This window comes from Lacerta agilis, chromosome 4, assembly GCF_009819535.1.
Source record: "Lacerta agilis isolate rLacAgi1 chromosome 4, rLacAgi1.pri, whole genome shotgun sequence".
NCBI classification, from domain to species: domain Eukaryota; kingdom Metazoa; phylum Chordata; class Lepidosauria; order Squamata; family Lacertidae; genus Lacerta; species Lacerta agilis.
Genome location: NC_046315.1, coordinates 36,529,469 through 36,553,348, shown reverse-complemented (window position 1 = coordinate 36,553,348; position 23,880 = coordinate 36,529,469). Strand labels below are relative to the sequence as shown.

The window sequence follows — 23,880 nt, the reverse complement described above, 5'->3', positions numbered from 1 at the left end:
ATCTCCACGTCCACATCACTGATGGGATTCGCCTCTCTTGGTCATGCTCAGCTTCACCATATGGCTTTCCCTTCCTTTGTGGAAAGCAAAACTTCCTGTCAAAGAGCAGCTGCTCTAAGTAATCACATCAGACTTTCACCTTACAGTAGTCAACCACCAAACCAATAGATGTTTGTCAATAAGATACTTTGCTCTGATGTTTTTTTTAAAGGATCTGCTTGAGATAAGTTTTATTCTTCATTCTGCTGCAGACCAACTGTTTTGTAATCAGCTGGTGCTTATCAGCATTTAATGGTGGAACTACAAATAAATTCTTGGACATCGCCTCCTAATCCTTCCATACTATTGTAAAATCAGATATTTTGCTCAGTTATTATGTGACCAGATTATTTTGTTAAAGCAGACAGACTATCAAAAGAAGAGTATGACTTAATGGAAGGGAACATGTAATCACTATGGTTCTAAGCCTGATTTCTCATGAAGTAAGTCAACTGTATGAATTTCCCTGAATCATATATGGACACTTTGTTTTGCTATAAAATAACCACTTCATTAGTGGTTATTTAGAGGTCTCATAACATATTTGAGCAACAATGTTACTTCAAGAGAGAAACAGAAGTTAGGTACCTTGCCTACTTGTGCTCATCATTCAAGACAACTCAATCTGTGTGAGCATTTTAATCAATTATCAAAATGTACAGTGCTCACAACAAGTGCTCTCTATCAAAGTCTTGTAACAGCTGTCAGTGTTGTAATGCAAACCCTTGTTAGTTCTTACACATTCCCCTCTGAAACTAATGAGGGACCATCTGATAACTCTAAACATAGACACAATTGAGGAAGAACCTACTCAGAAGGGGAAGTGTGCATTGATATATGACTCAATACAACCTTAATGTAGCTGTGAATTTAATCTCATGTCTTCAGTCTCATTGTTTTTAGCCAACACAGTCTCATGGTACTCAATTGTGCTTAAGTTTGAGTAGATATGCACAGCATTGTGCTGTGAAGAGACAAAATTTTTTTTTAAGATAAAGAGGAAAAGATATGCCAGCAAGTTCTCTAAAGGGTATTTATTATGCAAATAGGTCAAATGTTCTTGAACAGAATTCTGCACAAAATAGCCAGTATGACAATATGTTCACTACTAAAATGTTTAATTCCAAATAGGATGGGAATGAGCAAGTAGAAGCTGATATAACCCACTTTTGTTGCCTCTTCCAAGAAAAAATTAGCATGTCTTAATCCATTTATCTACTGGATAAACTATGACAAAACTTACTGGTCATGCACTAGGTTTTTGGATAATGCATTCCAGTATTTCACAGCAAGAGCAAACCACATATCCTAGATAATCATCAATCTAGGTTGTGTAAATGTATCTTCTGAGGAAAAATATATAACAGTTCCTTACCATGGCTCATTCATGTATATTTGGGAGGTATCAGCATGATAAAAACTGATGTTATTAAAATTAGAAATGAGTAAAAACAGAAACTTCAGCTTTTTATTCCTAACTGATTTAGGGTTGCTTCTTTATATATAATGAAATGCTAATACAAACCATATACAGTGGTACCTCGGGTTACAGATGCTTCAGGTTACAGACGCTTCAGGTTACAGACTCCGCTAACCCAGAAATAGTACCTCAGGTTAAGAACTTTACCTCAGGATGAGAACAGAAATTGCACAGCGGTGGCAGCGGGAGGCCCCATTAGCTAAAGCAGTACCTCAGGTTAAGAACAGTTTTAGGTTAAGAACGGACCTCCAGAACGAATTAAGTTCTTAACCCAAGGTACCACTGTATAGAATTATTTAAAATCCTAGTCAAGCTTCCTTTAAAATAATATTTAAAAACTATGACTGAAAAATCTTTACCAAATAAGGATCTGATTTAACTTCATTCCTAAAAATACTTTTGTATAGATTGTGAACCACTATGATTCTAATGAAATCAACAGGTTTTAAAAAAATCAAAATATTTTCTGTTTTATTTCTAAAATACTTTAATGTTGTTAACCCCTTCAGGTATGAGGCAGGTATGAATTATAACTCACATGAACTGCCCCAGACCCTGCAAACATCATCATGGGTGGTTTGGAGGCTGGCAAGACAACAGCAGATCTTCTCAATGGTGGCTCCTTGCTTGTGGAATGTTCTTTCCAGGGAGAAATGCCTGACATCATCTTTATCTATTTTTAGGCACTAGGCAAAAACTTATTTTTACCCAGGCTTTTGGCTCAATTCCCATCAGCCCCAGCCAACATGGCCAATGGCCAAGGATGATGGGAATTGTAGTCCAGCAACATCTAAACAACCACATGACCCCTACCTCTGGTGTACAGCTGTGCAGATTGTTTTAACCAAATACTAGTAGTTTTCATAGTGTTCAGGAAAAACATCATTTGAAGTAAGAAAGCATTAAAAGATTTAATGAAGGGGGGAAATGTGCCTTGCTTGGAAATATGATGGTTTTCATCTTGAACCCAAGTCTGGTACTCTCTCTCTCTCTCTCTCTCTCTCTCTCTGCCTCTCTTGCTACATACAAAACCATAACAGTATCTTGGTTTATTTATCTTCATAGACAAATGCTCCTTATTCATTCTGACCTTTGAAAACAATCTGATAAACAGACTATAGAGAAGAGAATAAATGGCCAAGCAAACTGATATGATTTATAGCGTACTAAACATAGCAGGAGTTGAATGTATTAATATTATTTTCCATGATTGATAATTTTATAATATGTTTGTGAAAATGTTAAGTGCACTCAAGTTGTGTTAAGCAGGGAACACATGCCACCAATCCTTGGAAGATTTTTACAAAGGGGCGAGATGAATCCTGCACAACTAGCTATAAAGAGACATGATCAGTCTGAACATTATAAAATATTTTGAAACATAAATATATGAAGTAGTATAATGACTTCCATTAGCTTGAGATGGAGGTGGCTTTGAGGTATTTAACAATAGTTTGGACAAAATTTCCCTAAAACCTATCTTTATTTCCATTTTCTTTTCTACTCAGAATAAAATTGCTATTAGTACAGATTGATGGGGAGGGAGGGAGAGAATACCACACAGTTTAAAAGGTAAAACACTAGTGATGTCAATGTAGGAACAAATGTTCCTGAAAATACCCCAAATTAAGAGCTATATAGGTTGATATATCATGCTTGTGGTTATGCCACACTTTCAAAACGAATGTGAACTTTCATTCATTGCCCTCAGCTTGGACTAATCACAACACCTAACTCTCAAAAAAGGGTTGGGAAACCTCATGTCATCATGCTGTTGAACTGATTATCACCAACTTTTCTTCTTTCACATTGTATGATAATTTTCCTATCACTTAATCTAATGTTAATTGGTTTATATTGGAGAATTTGTTGTGCAATCACTATAAAGACAGGTTTGGGAAAATTCAGGATCTGATAAATGCTGCTGTGGTACAAAGAAAAGATGTTCACAGAAACCAACTAGAGTTCCCTTCCTTCTCAAAGTAAATGTGAAGAAGCAAATAAATAAATACACCTGTTTCAATGGTTTCTTCTGCCAACGATTCTCATTGACTACCTGGGCTAGGCGGTATTACTGTCACATGATTCACCCCATCATTAAATGCACTGATTGCATGCCTGTTTCTTGCCTGCTCTGTCTAGAAAAGTATTATTTTAATCATCTTAACTTGGGGTGGGGGGCAGCATGGGAGGAACACTGCTGAGCCACCACTAGTCCATTAAGAAGCATGCGAAAAACTTAACTTGGTTCTAAGCCTTCCGATTCCTGCTGCGTTACTGACGTCAACAGCAGGAGGGGATTGGGTTACCAACTGCTTTTAAAGTGCCACTTAAATCACACCCTGGTGAAAATATTTGACAAATTTGGGCCTTGATAAAAGCTGTCAGGACAGCAGGACGTAGTATGTAAACCCAGAGCAGGCCAGAACGCCCTGTCACTTTTGTTAATGGCCTGCTCATACAAAGCTCTCTTGATGAACAAATGGAATGGAAATCAAAAAAGAAGGCCAGCTCCACTGGATGCCAAAACTTGATTGCAGGATCAGAGTCTGCTTCTTATATTTTGCATTCACGGGCACAAGTAATCTCTTGCTGACTGAAGTCAGCAGGCTTTTCTCATATACGCAGTGTCTGAAAACAGGCTTCATCCAGTGGTATAAACATTTAGCGATACATATGCTTGTCCCCAAGTGCCATGCTGACACTTTTAACAGATTAAAGCTTGAGCAATCAATTTAGCCTTGCCTGGTTGGATCTACACTACCCCCTAAAATGGAATTAATCTATTATTCTTTTCATACAAATGTTCAGAAACTCAGAGCTGAAGAAGGTGTAAACTTAAAACCTCTGAAAAACAAATACAGTAATTTCTGATTTCGGGGGGGGGGGGAGTTATGTGCCTTTATCTAACTCCTGATAGTAGAAACAGAAAACCTTAAAAACACATGTAAAATTCAATAACTACTTTCTTAAATCATGTTCCTATATTGCAATCCTTTCAATATATATCTGTGAATAAGCAAAAATAACATGCATTTATTTACATTCTTTTTTGAAAGGGTAAACCTGAATAACCTTCTGTCCTCCTAGTTAATTCTCACACTCACCATCTTAGAACACTAGCTTCTTTCAAAGAGTTTGGACTAATAACCAGGAGAACCTTGCTCTGTCTTGTGAGGAGAGGACAGCACCAATCTAACCAGAGAAACAAATGAGGCAACTGCTTGGTGTGGCAAAGTTCCACATGTGACTGACTCAGCAATTGTTGTGATTCAGGGGGTTAGACTTCCCCTCTTCAGGGGCTGAGGCAAGGAATTTAGAGCAGAAGAGAGAATTTCCTTCAGGGGACAACCCCTGAGGTATATAGCCAAGAAGAAGAAGAAGAAGAAGAAGAAGAAGAAGAAGAAGAAGAAGAAGAAGAAGAGGAGGAGGAGGAGGAGGAGGAGGAGGAGTCTGGATTTAGACATCCCGCTTTATCACTACCCGAAGGAGTCTCAAAGCAGCTGACATTCTCCTTTCCCTTCCTCCCCCACAACAAACACTCTGTGACGTGAGTGGGGCTGAGAGACTTCAAAGAAGTGTGACTAGCCCAAGGTCACCCAGCAGCTGCATGTGGAGGAGCGGAGACACGAACCCGGTTCCCCAGATTACGAGTCTACCACTTTTAACCACTACACCACACTGGCTCTCTGTACTTGTATTGCCAGTTTTCTGGCCTAAGAACATTGTTTTGTCCTCCTTTGATTCAGAGGACACCAGCTCAAAACGCCTGCTCCATCAGAGGCTAAGACTAATAAAGCTGGCTGGGCCTCTTTAAATGAAAAGACTCTTCCCTGTGAAGGAGGAACTGCTGCTGAATCAACATCTGAGTTCTGGTCTCATGAAGTCTCCAGCCTGAGACCTGCATGGAACTGTCCAAGGTATCTTTGCCTCTGCTGAGGTCAGTACTCACAGCAGAGCAACTATGAACATGCCTAGAGGAGAGAGCGCCTCTGGCTGCACTCTGAAAGAGACATACACAGAGTTCATTTAGCAACTTATCAGCAGACAAAATCAAGAACCTTGATCTCCATTGGCTGTCAGAGTATCTACAAAGAGCAGGAGTAAAAGACATGGCAAGAGATTAAAAAGGGCAAGGGCCATACCTGGCAACAGATCATACATGAACGTCATAGGTTCAATCTATGGAACCTCCACATAGAACTGAGAAATAATCCTGCCAAAATTGATTGCAGGTATATCACATTAGGGATCACACTGCTCTGTTCCGAAAGAAAAGGGCTGCAGACTTGTCCTTCCATGCACAGTCCACAGGTAGGCATAACTCAAAGTTACCTGCCTCTCTTATAAGGATCCAGTGATTTGATGGTTCAGGAAGCAGCTGATTTTTTAAAAAAAGTGCACAAGTGCAATGTATCATGCAGCTTCAAAAGGAGAACACCCAACATCCTTTGGATATCTAGGATGCATTTAACAAAATGGAGGTAACTGCAGGTTATAATACCATAGCTGGGATCCTATGAGACCCAGCTATGGGTCTCATGGTGTCTCCAATTTCTGCAATCTCCTGCCACCAGCAGCCACTTGAGCTGATTTGTAAGTCATTCCAAAAGAGACCTTTTTGGCAGTGCAAGAGGCTGTAGTAGATAGTGGTAATGGAAGCCCTATTTTGTACAAGCTTTGTGTACAAGCCAATGAGATTACATATCAAGTATTCAGAGTAGCCAATAGAACTAAAAAATAGCAAGTACAACAGCAGGAAATGAAAAAGTGAATGCATTTTGTATACTAAATACAAAAGCCATGCTAAAAGATTACTTTTCTCTTTAACCTTACTTACTTGCTGGAACACTTTATAAAGGAAAGGAAAGCAATTCACCAACAGCAAAAATGTAGATACTATCAAACAGATTACCTTGGCAGGCATATCCCCTTTCTTCATAGCCAGCGTTACACAAGCACTTTCCAATGGGAACTAGCCATTCTCCTTCTGTGCTGCAGTACATCTTGGGTGGGTCTTCCTCTTTGGAATGATTAACACAAGAACCTCGCACTTCCACCAGTGACTGGGAATCCATAGGGACTGTATCTGGAAACATGGCCAGGTTCTTTACAGTGAAAGGGCACTTCTTGAAGTACACTCGCACCGACACTAAGGCAACGCACGCACCCACATCTTGAAAAGCCAAGTAAAACCCTTTCCTGCTAACAGGTCCCACTTCACGGACCTCTGTGTTGAGTTTAAGAATCCGATCCCCAAGATCCATCTGAGTGAAGCTCTCATCGGCAGCAATGGTATCAATCTTTGTAAACTGATGTTCTCTAAACTTGACAGAATGGTCATCATCAGACTCCATATAATACAGGTTAAAAGTTTCCTTGCAAGTGCCCAGAACTAGTGGGATGCTGTTACAGTCCCTCAGGGTAAATTTGAGTTCCACATAGATCTTCTGAGCTGAGTTACGTGGTATCCAGTTTGTCCTCAACCAATTGTTCTGACTGTGGTCCATAACGTTGCAAACCTGATATGTCCTGATTGGTGTATAGTTCTCATCAACACCACTTATTTCTTCCCACTGAAAACATAAATAAAAGGATAGTTACTGGGGGGGATAGTTATAACAGCAAGCTCACAGATAATTTAGCAAGCAATGTTCTGATATCCCCTTTTCAATTAACAGTTAGAGAAAAGTCTTAGTCAAGGTATATTTTCAGAAAAAGCACATGGCACAACTCTCTTCAAAATGTCTCACAATACTGTGGAATATGGATAGGAGCTTGCAGGTTTGCAATGCACACAAAAAATAACATGACGGTACCAAAATTTGGGCACTTAAGCATAACTAGAAGAAGGCTGGGGTAGAATCATTCTCCATGACAGGCTGGGTAATGTTTGTGTGGAGGAGATGTCTATCACATTGTTTTCCACCAACATTCTGAAGTAATACAGTCTCAAGAACACAGCACTACATTTTCCAGTACATTTTAAACATTTGGGTGAATTGGGTACAGACCAATTTTAGCAACCTTGCTCTGGAGACCCAACAATCAAGCACACCACAGCTTCAAAATATTTAATATAATATAATATAATATAATATAATATAATATAATATAATATAATATAATATAATATAATATAATAATATTTTTATCTATAACACAGCAAAATTTTAAAGAAGATAACATGCCACCATAAAACAATTTGGATGCAACAAACACAGCTGTACAATTAGATTTACCACTACCTATTTAAAAGCAAATACTGAAAAGAAAAGGTTAATGATAAAGGGTATGAGGATTGTAATGGTAAAACAACAAGTGAAGTTATTTTCAGCTGGAAAAGAGCTTGCATATGAAGAGCTAAGCACTCCCCAACTTGAAATTAGCATGTTCATTCTGCTGCATTGCAATAAAAGGAAGACGCCTGAAGACTGTTCATGTGTTGCTGGTACATGATCCTGGTGGCCCTTCAATGTTTTGTGTAAGTGAATACACTTCTAAGGCCATAGTCCAACACTGCATTAAGCAAACTTAAAACCTCTGAGATTTATGGATGTAAATGCACTTAATTCGTTGTCGGACTTTAGGCTTTCTAATTTAGAGCTGCACAAGCATTTGTGCCATCTGCTTCTTTCTGTAAAAATATATCCATATGCATTGCCTGCGTGACAATAGGTAATTCAGGACACTTGGCTCTGGACTAATTGCACCTGTTTTAGATATAGAAAGTCTATTTTGTGACATACTTTGCATATGTGTTTTATTTGAAAAGCTAATCATTTACTTCTCTAACTGCAGAGAACAAATTATTACATTAAATGAATGGGAATGCACTTTTGTCCCTACTTACTAACATGCAAGCAGAAGCAAAAACCATGCAATTCATTCATGAGTGAAATCCTTGGGATTAATGGAGAATTGTGATTTGGAGTCAAGATTAGGCATGTCTAAATTCTGAGGCCACTAGTTGAAAGATGCAGTGTGAAATTAATGTTTACTGGGCTCCTCATGTTGATGGTAGATTTATGGAGGCACTAACCTGGTGGAAGTTTAAATTCCTTCTGCTTTTCGTGAAGGTGCATAATTCTTGATAACTGCCACGTTTATGTTTTCAGGAGTTCGATTTACAGGGTAATTTGGCCCAGCTGTATCTCACCTATCTTTGTAGATCTGGAATCCTTTTGGGTGACATGTGGTTATATAATGAAGCTATAGATTGGCATTTGGTATATTATTAGATATGTACAAGATACCCAACCCTGTCTCAGCCAAAGATACATCAGCATAACTTTCTCAGCCCAGCTCATCTGAAGGGGGTGGGAGGGATTGGAGTAGGACAAGAGAGTGGGGACTTTGGCTGGATCCTAGGTCTATTCAATTACTTGGTAACCCAGCAAAGAACAGTTTTTTTAAAGGCTTGCTATGCCTATTACACAGCACAGCAACAGTAGCCCCAGCTGAATGAAGTTTGGATCTGGTGTAACTTTGCATCTGCTTAATTTACACCAGCTTGCTTTAATGCCATCTCCTTGTGCTTTATGCCAGCATGCTCCCCAACAGTAGTATTGCTAATTTCCCCCAAATTCACCCTTTTAGTGAATTCACATATAAGATGTATGTATATGCAAATGGGTCCACTTCCAGTTCTGGTTGCAAGTTGGAGCCCAGCAACATATCAAGGGCACAGATTCCACCCTCCAATTCTAAAGCAGCCATTCATTCATTCCTAAACAGCCTTTTCCCCCTTTGAGTAATTTTTAGTGTTTTTTTAACGATACTGCAGTTTGTCAGTATATCTTGATATCAACACATCTGTGCATCATTTGTCTGCATCTTGAAGACAATCTGTTTTCAGAGAGCAATTATGTATTAACAGAAATCAAAACAGCCATCTAAATTTAGCTTTCTAATAATAACTAGATTTGATTTAGAATTATTTTATCATTACATCATTAAATATGTGAGTGGCATGCAGTAAAATACAATATACACCTTGGAGTGCATTTCTTAGGTCTTCAACACGTTCAACATTTTTCATTTTGCCTAGCTGACACCAGGGGGTGAATACTGAGGTCTAAATTGCATGACAAACCAAGCATCACCAGTATATACCTCCTGCACAAAGGGTTGCATTGAGCTATTATCACTGCATTAATTTGTAATGAAGACCAAATTGCCTGTAAAATTATAGAAGAATGAGATTTCAGGCCATTTGCACAGACAGCTAAAAATCCAAACTAGTCTAACACTGAAGCATTGCTCCACAACATCAGGTTCCGATCTTATCTGTAATAGATACATATTATCTGCACTCGTTTCCTGATGGTGGAACACAAATAATTTTGCAATCCCTAAAAGAGCTTTTAAGCATTTTAAAAACTGTTAATGACCCTGCTGTTCTTAATGCTGAAATTGACTTATAGCCTTGTGTATTCCTATCTTATTATGTGGAGACATTCATTCATTATTGATAGTGATTTTTTATGAGACTTCATGCCCTAGCAGCACTTTCAATCATGTTCCCTCCTGGTACACAATGGAGACCGCTTGATCAATTGGGCCCATGCACTTGAGAGACCTGAGTGTTTAACTGCCTCACCACCACAGCAATCATGTATGACCTCTCAACTTGAGACATGATAAGTCAGGAGCCATTTAAGAAACAGCAAATGTTGCTTGTATATTATTATATGCAAGCCATTCAAAACTACAGAATTCCTGCCAGGAATTCTTGGATCTGTTCATAAGAAAATAAGAAGAGTCCACTGGAACAAACCAAAGACCCATCTAGTTCAGCATCCTATTCTCATATTGGCCAACCAGGTGCCTATGGGAAACTAGGGAGCAGAATATGACAAAAAAGCACTGGCTTTCAGCAACTGGTATTCGGGAGCATTGCTGCTTCCAACTGTGAAGATAGAGCATTGCCATCATGGTTAGTAGTCAATGTCATCAATAGCCCTTTCCTCCATTAATCTGTCCAATCCTTTTCACAGAAACATAGAATTGTAAAGTTGTAGTGTTGGAAGTGACCCTGAGGAATATCTAGTCCAACTCCCTGCAATTCAGGAATAAGCATGTGGCCCACACAGGGATCAATCCCAGCACCAAGCTCTAGTCAAAGAATATCTCCCCCATCAAAATATACATTTTCATCAGTCCAACAATATTTGGAGGCCAATCTCTGTTGTAGATAGATCAACAGAAATGTTTAACATTTACAGCTATCACAACTATATAAAATACTCTCGAGATGTTGATAGGAGCAAGGCCCAGCTCCCACTGAGATTTAATAAAAACAGTTGGTTTGGAGATACCGTTTTCCACACAGAAAGTTTTAACTTTTTTCACAATTCGAAACATATAATTCTTTGTACAGGATTGTACATTTGCCATGAGTTGACAGCATGACTACCTCCAAATATTTCCATACTCATGTCAGACTTATGTTCGAATAGCAGTTGGTGACAAAATATAGACTGAACTAAAATGAACCTGACATGTTCACAGAAAACATACTGTGAACATGCAGCTCAGGGGAAAAAAATCAGAAGAAAAATGACAATTGGATGGGAAGATATTGATATAATATGAAGATTGCTACATGTACTAACAAGCTCCAGATATGCTGTTGGAAACAGACATCTCATCCAAATAGGCAATGTGAAGAAGAAAAATTGCATGGCATTCTTGTTGTCAGTGTAATTACTTTACATCACCTTATAAACTCACAATGGCTGAGGAACTCTCACGTTACAGATGCCCTGCATGAGAACAGTATGCATTTTCTGGGTGAATACAAGGGGATTGTTCATATCACTTTTTGGTTGCCAAGCAATTGCCCTAACAAATGGTAAACAAAAAGGACAGAACCCTTTAATGCCGTGACTTCCAAATGTTGTGTCAGGACCCACCAGCGGGGTGCAAAAACCTTGTAGATGAGCTGCCAGGCAGTCTGCAATGAATGCCAGAGACAATGCAGCCCTAGGATCTAATGAATGCATGATGTCAGGGTCAGAGGTGAAGACAACAGGTGGGCACCTCAAACCAAGATCAAGAACAGATGGACTGGTTTCGTTTGGCTTAGTAGAGAAATGGAGGTCTTTGTGGCTTTCACGAGAGGCACAAACCTAAGAGATTCTAACCCACATGGCCTTTTTTCTGCTAGAAAAAATTACCTCTCCAATTCAAAACACCATGTGCTGTGTTTTTGTTTGTGTATTGGGACTTTTCAGAAGCCTTTTTGAGATGCAGCCTTCTGAACAGACCATCAAAGCGACACCCAGCTATTTGTAAAGTCCTGCACAGAAGGATTTCCCCAACACATTTGGAACAGGAGGGTACATGGCTGTGGGTCTGGCTAGACCCTGACCAAGTATTTCCTCATGCCTCATTTTCTGAAGTATGTTACAATCCTTCTTTTGAAACAGTGAAATGTAAAAAAAAGGGGGGGGGAGACTACAATTGCATTTTTAATGCATCCTACACTTAAGAAAAATTCAAATCTATCTAAGGAAACCCATTGATCAATGGCAAACAAAAGTGAGAAACACATGCAAGTATGAGGACTGAAGGACATCATCAAAAAATACTTGAAATTCAAGGTCATTGTAAACTTAAAATTGGGGGGGACGGGATGGGACCTTAGATTTTTACATTCTTACTGCCTGAAACAAAGAGTGTGGTTTCATCAAACAGGTGCACAATATATCATTTCTTTAGTCTACCCTGCTTTTCAATCTGAATATATACAATGGAACTCTCAAATGAATACATATTATCCTATTGTCCTTTTAAATACCATCAAATGTACAGTGAGATTCCTTAATGCTACACTAAAACTAAAACTGTTAAAAGCACCAGCTGGCTATATCAGTAATGGCTTGCCTCCAAGTCTCAAATGTCTTATTTATATACAATGGAATTCTGCCGGCTGTTTAATATTTAGAGCTAATAAATATAATCAGCACTCCTATGACTAAAAACCACAAACACAAATATGCTTGAAAATCCACCCTAACTACAAATTTCACAATGACACACACACACAGTTGATATACTTGAGTAAGACATACAAATCTATGCATTTGATAGGTTTCAGTTGTAAAACTAAGCCTTCTATATATCTATAACGCAAAGAATGGATTCATTTATGGTACTGCCAATAAGAAACAAAGAAGGTTATCCATCAGTTTCATCAAACTATCTTCCAGTTACAAAACCATGCACTTGCTCATTAAAACAACACCCCCACCGGCTCCCAAAGCAGCCTGAAAACTTCCATTACTGTCTGCATGTCATGGCTCACAAGACATTACCAAATGACTTCCACACTCATTTGAACATAAAAATTTTCATATTCTCAACTGAATTGGGATAGGAAAAGGAGGACAATATGCGCTGATCTAATGTGTGCTTTATAAGCAAGGATGGCTAACCTATGGTCCTCCATTAGTTGTTGGCAGTGCTATTTTTCTAGAAAAAGAGATGCCGGTAGTTACAATGAACACCTCCCTTGTTGTCTAATAATGGCAGTGGTGCCCACTGTGTGAATTCTGTCAAGTTCTGGCTGAAATAAAACCCTAGTTGTTGGACACCAATTCCCATTAGCCCTAGCTAATCAGTGGCCAAGAACTGTTTGGAATTGTGTAGTCCAACAAAATCTGGAGGACCAAAGGATAGCTACCCCTATCTTCAAGATGAGGCCATTATTTGTTGGTTTGTTTATAAATGTTGTCATCCATCTGCCTTGGGAGACATTGGAGAGATGTGCCAATGGAGGTGAGGTTAGGTGGTTGTAAAGTTGCAGCGTCCTGCTGTGGCTGCAGAGACTGATGCAGGAGAAACATGTTTTGCTGCAGCTGGGGCAGCTGAAAGCGCCCAGTTGTGTCCATCTGTTTATAAAGGAGCAGCCTCAAAAGGGACAGTTGCAGTTAGGGAGAAATTGCTGACTATACGTCAAATCACAAACTGATTTCAGGTTCGGAAAAGAGTTTAAAATTGTTTGGGATGACTAATTAGAAAATCTATATTAGGTAAGGACACAGAGAGAAGAGAAAGTTCTTATTACTAAGTGGTCAGAAAAAAATGAGGTAGAAGCAAGAATAGGCTGAAAATGGGCAGACATTAGAACTTTTGGGAAGAAAAATTAGTGGAAAACTAGAGGTTTTCAAAAGCTTTTGAGATAGAGGACAGAACTCAAAAAGACAAAAACAACAACAACCCAACTATCAATGAAGCAAACGCTTCTGAAAGCACTTCCCTGTTCAGCTGCACATTTTGAAGCAAAGCAACAGAATCCTGATCAATGCTATTGTTGCTGCTCCATGATCACAAAACTTAATGTACAATGAGTTCAAAGTACAAGCTAGTGGGTTGTTTGTTTTGGTATCTGTATTTTCAAGTTATCTACAGGTATATACTGGATTTCACAGGATAAAAAAAAATCTAATCAACTCTCACTAAGAAACTGATTACAGATTGCATCAAGGTCAAAAACAAATTAGCTAAGCACCAGAGATTCCCCCCTCCCACACACACTACAGCTCTAAACAAAAAATGTAGCCCTGCTGGGAGCATGTTTCTACAAGTGTGTTTAACTTCTTTCCCCTGTGTTTGAGCCTGCAGAAGGTGGGGGGAATCACACAACGATTTCATTGTTTGCCTTTTTGATGAATCGTGCCTCCGTGGCAAAACTACAGACATCATGAGACGATAATGAAAGTCTCTATTTGCACACCGGTCAGACCTCTTGTAGGTAACCATACAGTCTTCCCTTGTGCCCTCCTTATGACCTCAGCGGCAGACCAGGAACCCTCCTCCAAGGATAGGAGGTGGTTTAACCTTCAGACTAGTTCAGTCCCTTGGGATCTCCCCGGCCAAAGGTTAGCCTCTGAGTTACTACATGTCAAATTATTTGTGTTTCTGATAAAGACGACTCAATCTCAGGGGCTTGAGACAAGACCACCAAACTCATTTGACTTGAATTAAATTCTCAGATGTCAGAAGCTAGCCCCATATACTGTAAGATAAGGAATGCTTCTTTAATGCATAGTGGCTATTGCATATATTTTCCCTTTCTCTCTTTCTCTGCATGCCTGAAATGGCAGCATAAATCACTTGCTCTCCTTAAACAATACCTATAGCTTGAAGACGCGTGCCAAGAGTCTGCATTTCAAATTGTCAAAAATTCTTCTTGCATTTGTTTGTTGATAAAAACCCTGAGCTACAGCCTGTCACTGTTCAGACAGTAAGAACCCTTTCTCAAAAAGCTTGAATAAGATCCCAAATCTTTCTGCATATAGTACCTAACTTGGATTGTATCACAATCCCTTGAGAAGGACACTAAGCACAAAAGAAGGGGGAAATGCCACAGGGTAAGTTGTTATTATTTGGGGCAGGATACAACTTCCTAGAACAAGTTTAGGGGGTGCTGGGGGGGGGAAGAGGGAAGTCTAAGTTATGCAAGCAGACCTTGCTTGCTTCCTGCATGCATACCCAATTTAGCACTATGTTGAATTTCATCCTTGATTTTTATCCTGAACTTCCTCAACATGTTTATTTGTAAACAGGTCACCTGGAAGATTCCCAGAGCATTCAGGACTCCCTCAGACTCCCTCAGTCAGGCCAGAGCATCTGAATAGGTCCCCCAGCCTTACAGGGGTATCAAAGCCAGTCCAAACCATCAGATCCCTCTAAATCCACTGGTGACCAGACTAACGGTATGACCTAACAAAATTCTCCTCCAGTCCTGGTGCGTTTGACTCTTCCCCTTGATGTCAACCTTTCCCCTGAAATCTGACCCCCTTCCAGCTGCCCCCCCCCACGGGATTCTAGACATATATTTATGAAAGCAAATATTGGTTTAGAAAACTGGTAGGGCTAAAAAAGTAACAGTGGAGCAAGATGTTTCAAAAGGGAAAAGCACCTGGCTAAGGAAAGATAATGTATCCCCTTTTTGGCACCATTGCTTGTTGCAAAGCAGCCCTTGAGGATGTTTTGAAGTGGTGAAATGGCTGCTGAGTTAATGCTACAAACTTGCCTGCCATTACAAGACTACAAATCTGCATTGGCTGCAATGTAACTTATGTAGTTTGCCTATTAGGTTAAAACAGGATTCTCTGCTCCTTAGAATATAATCCTCATTCCCAATTTCTGTTACTCTCATTGCTTGCCTTACCAGCAAAGCTCCTGGTGTGTTTTCTCTGAAAGAAAAACCATATTTGTTAAAATAAAATAAAATATAAAATAAACTAATAGAGATTAATTAAATATAGGGCCTGGTTTACAAAGAATGAAGCTGGCATCTAGAAAAAGACATCAACGGAGCTTCTGTGGCCACTGTAACATAAAAGCCATTCTAAATATAGGGTAAAAAAAGTGTAAAGAGGTGTGTGTGGTTAGAAAGAATTGAAGCAGATGATAGATAATAAGGCCTTAATTGCTTCCTTTGGCTCAAGAGAGCCCTCTGGCTACAGAATCCAGGATTTAACCAATCTATGTTTACCCTGTAGCTTTTTATCACACATTGCTATTAGTGGGACATTTGAAATACTGAACGGCATTCTGCCATCTACCGTGGCAAAGCAATCACATTCTTGGCAAATTTCAAGTGCAGGTAAGGGAAAGGTCACTTTGAATGCATCACTGTCTTGAGTTGAGATGTCTGAGCTCAGATTAACTCAGAAATAAATCTGAGTCTTTCCTAAAAATTGGGAAGATCTTGGATAAATCCCCCCAAGCCAATCCATGGCACTGAAAAATTACCGAGTAGGGAAAAGTCAGCTAACTTTCCCCTACTGAATATGGGTGCATTTCATGGTTTTTGCCCCTACAACATCTGAATTTCCTCCTATGGAATGCAATGGAGCAGCATCACAAGGAGGAAACTGAAAGGCCAGGGGAGCTGGCAGTTCTTCTTTGGCTCAGATTTTAATCAGAACCAGAGAAGCATGTGGAGGCTTGCAAAGCTAATATTTCCTTTGAGGTGTTCTTTACCAAGTCCCCAAAGCACTTTTCCACTCATGGTTTAAGAAAACCTTTGCATACATCTCTGGTCTTGGCACAAAAGACATTCAAGTGGGAATCAGATATAGTTTCTCTTATCCCTGAGAGCTATGTGACTCCTGTGTTCAGTCTATATTGGACCTCTGCTTACAGTATATGGACTTGTTGCTTAGTAATGAAGCATCAAAACTAGATTGCAGAAAGTTGAGCCAAATTGGCCCTTAAGTTACCTTGATCATCCTTCTTTCCTTACTTCTGGGAAATGCCTGAAGTGGCAACATGCACACTTTCCTGAGAATATGCCTGCAAATTATAGATGCTCAACTAGCTCCCACATCACTATGTGACTGTTCAACAAAGATGGTAGCCGTGTGATTGGTTCTGCTATCAGTTTTAAGATCTGCTTTTATGTTCCATGGGGTTCTGTCCCAGCAGCCCAATTCCAGACCCAAACCTGCTAGAACTGTACTCTCCTATGGCCCAACACTGAGAGGAACTTGTGAAATGATACTTGTAAGGAGACAAGCCAGATCACTAGATACCACCAGGTTCTCACAATAGGAAAATTGCAAATATCATTGGAGCATGTGTTTTTAAAATGCTGCCCCTTTTGCAAAAGCTTCGCTAAAACCAATCCACTGAGATTTCTCATTTACTGGGTTTCAGTCTGGGGTCATCCATCACCACCTCCTTTGTCATGGAACAAGTGAGTGATGCCTAAGTGTTTACTGGGTGGGGGATGCAAGGTGACAGCACACAGTCACACAGCCTGTTTGTTGGTATACAGGGGGAAATCACAAGAAGTAGCTCCAGCTGTCATATTAATTAAGCATTGTTTGGCTTTGCAACTGCTCTGATTGGTCATCACCATGAACATTCAAATAAAAGATAGAAAAGAGCCTGTTGGAAGGTCACATGGCAGATTTGGGGTAGGTTTCAAGGGTCTGATTCAAAGAACCATTCCTACATTCACCTCACAGAGTGAGACATATAGAGCAGTTCACACCAAAGGTTGGATTCACTGCTTCTTGCAAAATGGTCTGCAAGATTTTCACACTAGGTTCGCCAAGACAAAAGGACCAAATGAAATGCATCTCATTACCAGCTTAGTGCCTGTAGAGTTGCAAACACCTCGACTCTATTCTTGCCCTAAATTTCAAGAAGCATCATCTACCAAGGAGACTGTCCAGGCCTGTTAGGTAGTGTGATATGGGATGCATAGTTTGGGGGTGGGAGTTGTTTGTTTGTTTTTACTTTCTAGATGACCTTGTAATAACATCCCTATGTACTCTCAAAAAGCCAGATAACCAGTTTCATTCATTTTCTATCACATGGTCCCATGCAAGCCCCCAGCACACAAACTATTAAGGGCTGATTCTAGCTGTACTCAGGATGCATACCCAAGTATAATACACATGCCTGCTCCATAAAGCGTGAAGGACATGCCTGCATAGAATTAAGCATGTGATTCCTTTAAAGAGTTGGAAGCAAGATTCCAATCTGTTTCTGACAGCTGACTTTGAGTTTGAGTTAAATAAAAAATAAAAAACACAATCCTGCCCAATTACAAAATGTCAAGTGAAAATAAGTCCAAACTTAAGGAGTATGAGTAATCTCTACTAGAGCTTGTGCCACATTGTCCAACTCACATGCTTCACAAAAATTACTTTTAGAATAATCCAGGTATTTTACAAATGAGTAAGATAGTATCTTTGGATGGCTGTGGTCATTTTGAATTTCTAACCCCCCCCCCCTTCCCCACCCAAAAAAGGTGAGTATCGGGTCAGGTGTCTTAACAGAAAATATTAAATGTATTATCATGGGTTCCCACCATCCAAGATGGTAGAATTAGGAGTATTATCTCTTTTTGTCTTTGACATCAAATAGTTCATAGAGTATCATTATTAATTTCAAATGTAATATTATTATATTGGGTGTTGGTCCATGCATGAAAATGCTTTAATGATTTTATTATATCTATCATCTATCTATCTATCATCTATCTATCTATAACTGGATATAGAATACATGAATAAGCTTTCAAAAATGACCCATTTTCAAGACATCCAGTACAGCAATAAGTATTCACAATGCAGTTGTGCCTATTTAAAGCATACAAGGTTAGGAAGAGAAAATTTGTCCCTGACATCAACGACTTATCCGTTTTGCTGGCATAAACTGACAATGGGTTTCAGAACCAATTTGGTTTCTCTGTATATTTATGAACTTAAGCCTAGATCAGGCATAGGCAAACTCGGCCCTCCATATGTTTTGGGACTCCAACTCCCATCACCCCTAGCTAACAGGACCAGTGGTCAGGGATGATGGGAGTTGTAGTCCCAAAACATCTGGAAAGCTGAGTTTGCCTATGCCTGGCCTAGATTGTCAAACACTACCTTTTCAGCAGAAGACCAAAATGAAAACAAAGAAGTGACTATCATTCTTATTAGGATCTTGTAAAACTAAAATATCCTCTGTACAAAGCATGGGATAGGAGGAAAGGAATGAGCACAGCTGAAAAAGGGCTTTGCTGATTGGCTCAAATGTTGAACAAAAGCACTTGGCAATGCAACATTTTGTTATGGGTCCCATCCACTCCCCAATATTTTTTTTTTGCATAACTGAGATGGAATTAAATAACACATGTACCATGCAGTGCTGTGCCAAAGGCAAATGCCAACACAAATCTGTGAAAGACACGCCCATAGTGATAGTAAAAACTGCATAAAGAGATGACTAGCATTTTATATCTGGGTTACCCAAACAGAAAGGCCCATTTCCAAGTTGCAGGATGTCCCCACCACCAGCAGATCTTAGATTATTAGAATATGCTCGTAGATGAACAAGACAGCAGCAAGCAAGTTTAGTGCAGAGTAGTGGCTTTGAAAATGAGTTGAAACCAGGGGTGAGCAGTTAAAATCCTGCCACTGCCATGAGGTCTCCTTCTTCAGCCTCAGCTTATTCTCAGCTGTATAAATGATAAATAATCCTTCAGTATACCTGAAGGAGCGTCTCCGCCCCCATCGTTCTGCCTGGACACTGAGGTCCAACGCCGAGGGCCTTCTGGCGGTTCCCTCACTGCGAGAAGCAAAGTTACAGGGAACCAGGTAGAGGGCCTTCTCGGTAGTGGCGCCCGCCCTGTGGAACGCCCTCCCATCTCATGTCAAAGAGATAAACAATTATCTTACATTCAGAAGACATCTGAAGTCGGCCCTGTTCGGGGAAGTTTTTAATGTGTGATATTTTCATGTATTTTTAATCTTTGTTGGAAGCCGCCCAGTGTGGGTGGGGAACAAATAATAATAATAATAATAATAATAATAATAATAATAATAATAATAAATTATTATTATTATTATTATTGTTGTTGTTGTTGTTGTTGTTGTTGTTATACATATGCTCCAAGCAGAATGGGTGTAATGATTATTGATCCATGCATCTTATAGGATGGCTGTATGGATTCTTCATACATTAAAAAGAGCTATATGCATGTAAACAGAGCTGATATATGGGGGTGTCAGCATGGTGAATATGTGTTTTTTATGTGTTGTATTTTTAAAAAAATCATTTTCAAATCAAAATACTTTTTAAAAAGTATTTGCATGGATTTAATACAAAGGACTGGCTTTCTAGATGCCTTGCTACATTTAAACTGTATTGGTTTTTAAAACATTACCCTTAATCTGTCCTCCCCCTCCATTTGTTTCTTTTTGTCCTGTTACCCCCCCCCCCCCTTCAATTTTACAAGGATATGAAACATCCACCTCCTCATTCCGCCTGGGAAGGCTTTCCGAGACACTTTGCATAAATAGGGTTCTAACAGCCTTGCAATTATTAGTAATTTGAATCAAGTGACCACTGCAAAAAAGGTTAAACTTGGAGAGTAAAGAAGGCGCAGCAACTAATTAATATGTCAGAAAGGTACTCGGCTCTTTCAAAGGAGTTAATGAAGCCTGCAGAAGACACATGTGTGCCTTTTGTAGCCAGCCCTGATGCAACTTGTGCTAGGTTCAGATCTGTGAGAGTTGCTGGCCAGTTGGCCACCACCTGGTGACTGGTGCCAGTACCATTCCCCTCCCACTTCCCAGCCATCAATGACAAGCTGTTGCCATTAAGCAAGGAGTAACGTCTGATAGTGTTTGGTTCCACAATAGGCCCCTGACAACCGAATAAAAGAAGAGGGGCTACAGGATGAATAGGGAGATTTTTCCCATTTAGTCATGATGTTAGCAGCGACAAAGAGCCGTCCCCCACATCATTGTGGCCATTAACATTTATAACAAGATGCTAATGACCTTCAAGCTAGCTATTAAGCCACACCACTGATTGCAAATGGACTTGGGGAGTTTAAACAGGGGGTGGCGGGGTTATGTGAAATTGTATCAATCACAGAGCAGGCAAGGCTTTGCTTCTCCCTACCCGCTTTCTATCTGAGGAATAAATGATGGACAGACCCATCCCATTGTTTGCTTTTGCTCTGTGCACTGCCATAATGCTATGCATGCTTATTATAGAGGTCTGTCTGTATTAGATCACAAACTGGAAATTTATTCATTCATTAGGGTTTTGTATTCCACCTTTTTCCTCCTACAAGGAAATAACAATAGTGCAATCCATGGGAAGGATAGCACTTGATGCCAGGCCTCAAACACTGATTGGCACACACACATACACAACACACATTCTTTAGTCCTATTTTTACAAGTGCCCTCCTTTCTTCCAATCCGCCTAGGGAACTTGGTTGCTTTTTGGTTCTATTGTACTAGATGGATCCCGCTAGGTCAAGAATCTAGAGGCTTCACATTGTTTTAAATGGAAGGAAATGTGAGTGGTGGGGCAGTTAGAGTAGGTAGTCACACATCAGTAAAGGGAAGAGCTTCTCTCCATAGTAAATAACACGTGCTCCATGGAAGCTGTTAGCAACCTGAAGCTGGGATTTTGCCAGTGGAGTCCAGTTTTCTGGGCTGGCTAGCTGGCAAAGGAAACTGTTGGTTTCATCTCTGCTGTTCTGCATCACTTCCACTGCAGATGGCTGGATCAGGTGATCAGCAGAGTCAATAATGTCCGACTGGCTTTATATACTGCTAAGTGAAGTCTCTAGGTTGGCTTGCCATGGCTTTATATACTGGTAAGTGAAGTCTCTAGGTTGGCTTGCCATTCTTAGCAATTTCTCTACACGCTGAGACACCACAAACTGTCTAGAAAACAGACTTATTAACTACGAACCCCAAAATTTGAGATCCCCTCCAGACTTGTGCCAAATTTTTGCAGTGCAAAACCACACATTTTGCAGCGCCCCCACACTAGTTTGAACTGATTTGGATACTGTTGGATTTTGAGCTGTTAACTAGGAACTTTGTGTATCAATTACTCAGTTTGTGGGGAGCTGCAAAAGTGGGGTTTTCACTGCAAAATGACTGCATTGTCCTGACAGAGAGCTATTCAATTCATGTTTGTTTGTTTTTACTGAGAGCTGGAAATTGTGAGCTTTGAAGAAATGAAATAAAAGATGAGGGGTTAGAAGATACAATATTGAAGCCTTGTAGGAATTAAAGGTATCATATGCATTTTGAAGCAATAAATAAAAACAAAGGCTGAGGTCTTAGTTAAGGTCCTGCTAGCAAGAATGTTTTGTAAGCATAGTCCTGTTCACAGGATGCTTCAACTAGCACAGTGGAATAGCATTTTTATTTTTATATAATCTCCCCTTGCCCTGTAGCCTCTTTGCCATTCTGGAAGATTGGTTGGTGGACTCTCCAGAGCAACATGAAAAGCTGCAGGCAGAACACGAGATCAGTGGAAAATGTTGTCCTGAAATACAGCAGAAGCCTCCTCTTGATTGGAAGCAGCCTTTCTGTGAATGGAAGGAGTTGGGAAGTTCTGGCTTGAATTCTAACACAGAAAATTTCAACCATAATCATGAGGCTTGTAGCAATAAGAGGTGAGCATGTGGCACAGCAGTCCTAGAAACTGTGTGTTTCCAGAATCACAGGTGCATGTCCCTCCCTACAAGAGAAAAAGGGTAGATCCAAATGGCAGGATTGTATATGCATTTTTTGTGACCACATAGGAGGAATAGGTTGTGCATAGAATGGAATATTTATGCTACTTTCCAGTCCAGTAGAAGAGCTGGTTAGTTTTAAATTCAACTTTCAATTGATTATCTCTTCATTAGTACACTGTTTACATCCATGATGGTCTGCTGACTTTACTATGTGACTTAATCCAACATTTGATATGTGTTAGTGTTTTTCCTTCATGAAATTGTGTGTTCCCTCCCCATTCCTCTCTGTTTTCCCAACTTAAAAAGCAACAACAATCTTGACAGAAATGAGACAGCTCAAAATGCATCATAGCCAACCTCTTTGGATATCAAAAATTTAGTAAAATTCCTTAAGAACTAAGTGCCAATTAGTGCAGCCTTATTACAACAGTTGAAAAAGAAAACACTCGGCTTCCTAGCCTGCACAGCAGTGCTCATTACTTTTGACACTCAAAACCCATCATTAATTCTGATTAGCGGTACTTGATCATTTTTGACAGTTGCTTCTGTTTCCACTGATGTCTGCATTTATATAGTGACACCATGAAATCAAAGCTGCTGGGGATCTACCTGCAAAAATAGATTGGTCAAGACAACAGGCATTTGACATTGCCAACGGGCTTTAATCTCAACCACCAGGAAGTGACCTTATAAACAATCAACACAAAATACTGTGTTTTGTCTTGCATGGACCTACAATGGACATCTAGAAAGAATTTGTGTGGAAAATGCCATAATTGTAACATCAAAGGCAGCTGGGATAAAACACCTGCCTATGTGTTAACTGGTGGGGGTTTACTCCACACCAGAAGTAATGACCTGAGTGACCCAAGGCTGTTTCCAGACTTGAGGAGGGCAGCAGAAATCTGTAGGTTCCCCTAATTTTGCAGGAGAAGGTTCTGCTGAGAACAGAACAAAGAGTTCAACTCCGTCAAGCTTTGTACTAAAAAAAACCCACCACCCTATTTAAGCATGTATGTTTGATTGCATATACAGATAGATATATCTCACCTTTAAATTGGATGCATTTATTTTGAAGAAATTATTTTGAATTATTTTGAAGAACCACAGTAAGCTATCTTACTGTGCACAATTAAGCATATAATTGAGAATCTCATCACTACAGACCATCAATAAATGTGTGAAAAGTTATGGCACACACAAATGGCAGCACTGCCTCTCTCCAAGCTGTTGTCTTCCAGCTCACTCATGGTTGTGGTTAGTGGTATCAGTGACACTCACAGGGGCTCATAATTTTCCCCCCCTTTTCTTTTTTAAAAAGCCAGTCAGCACCTGTGGGTCTCAAACC

General features: G+C 39.8%; 1 protein-coding gene across 3 annotated transcripts in view; it reads right to left on the bottom strand.

Moving 5' to 3' along the window:
* EPHA3 (EPH receptor A3) overlaps nucleotides 1-23,880 on the bottom strand; it is a 178,330-nt gene that overhangs the window by 125,215 nt on the left and 29,235 nt on the right. For all 3 annotated transcript variants that reach the window (XM_033146737.1, XM_033146735.1, XM_033146736.1), the window contains exon 2: nucleotides 6,435-7,095. In XM_033146737.1, coding sequence (XP_033002628.1) covers nucleotides 6,435-7,029 — 595 coding nt within the window. In that variant the 5' untranslated portion in view covers nucleotides 7,030-7,095. The remainder of the gene's footprint in view (nucleotides 1-6,434; nucleotides 7,096-23,880) is intronic.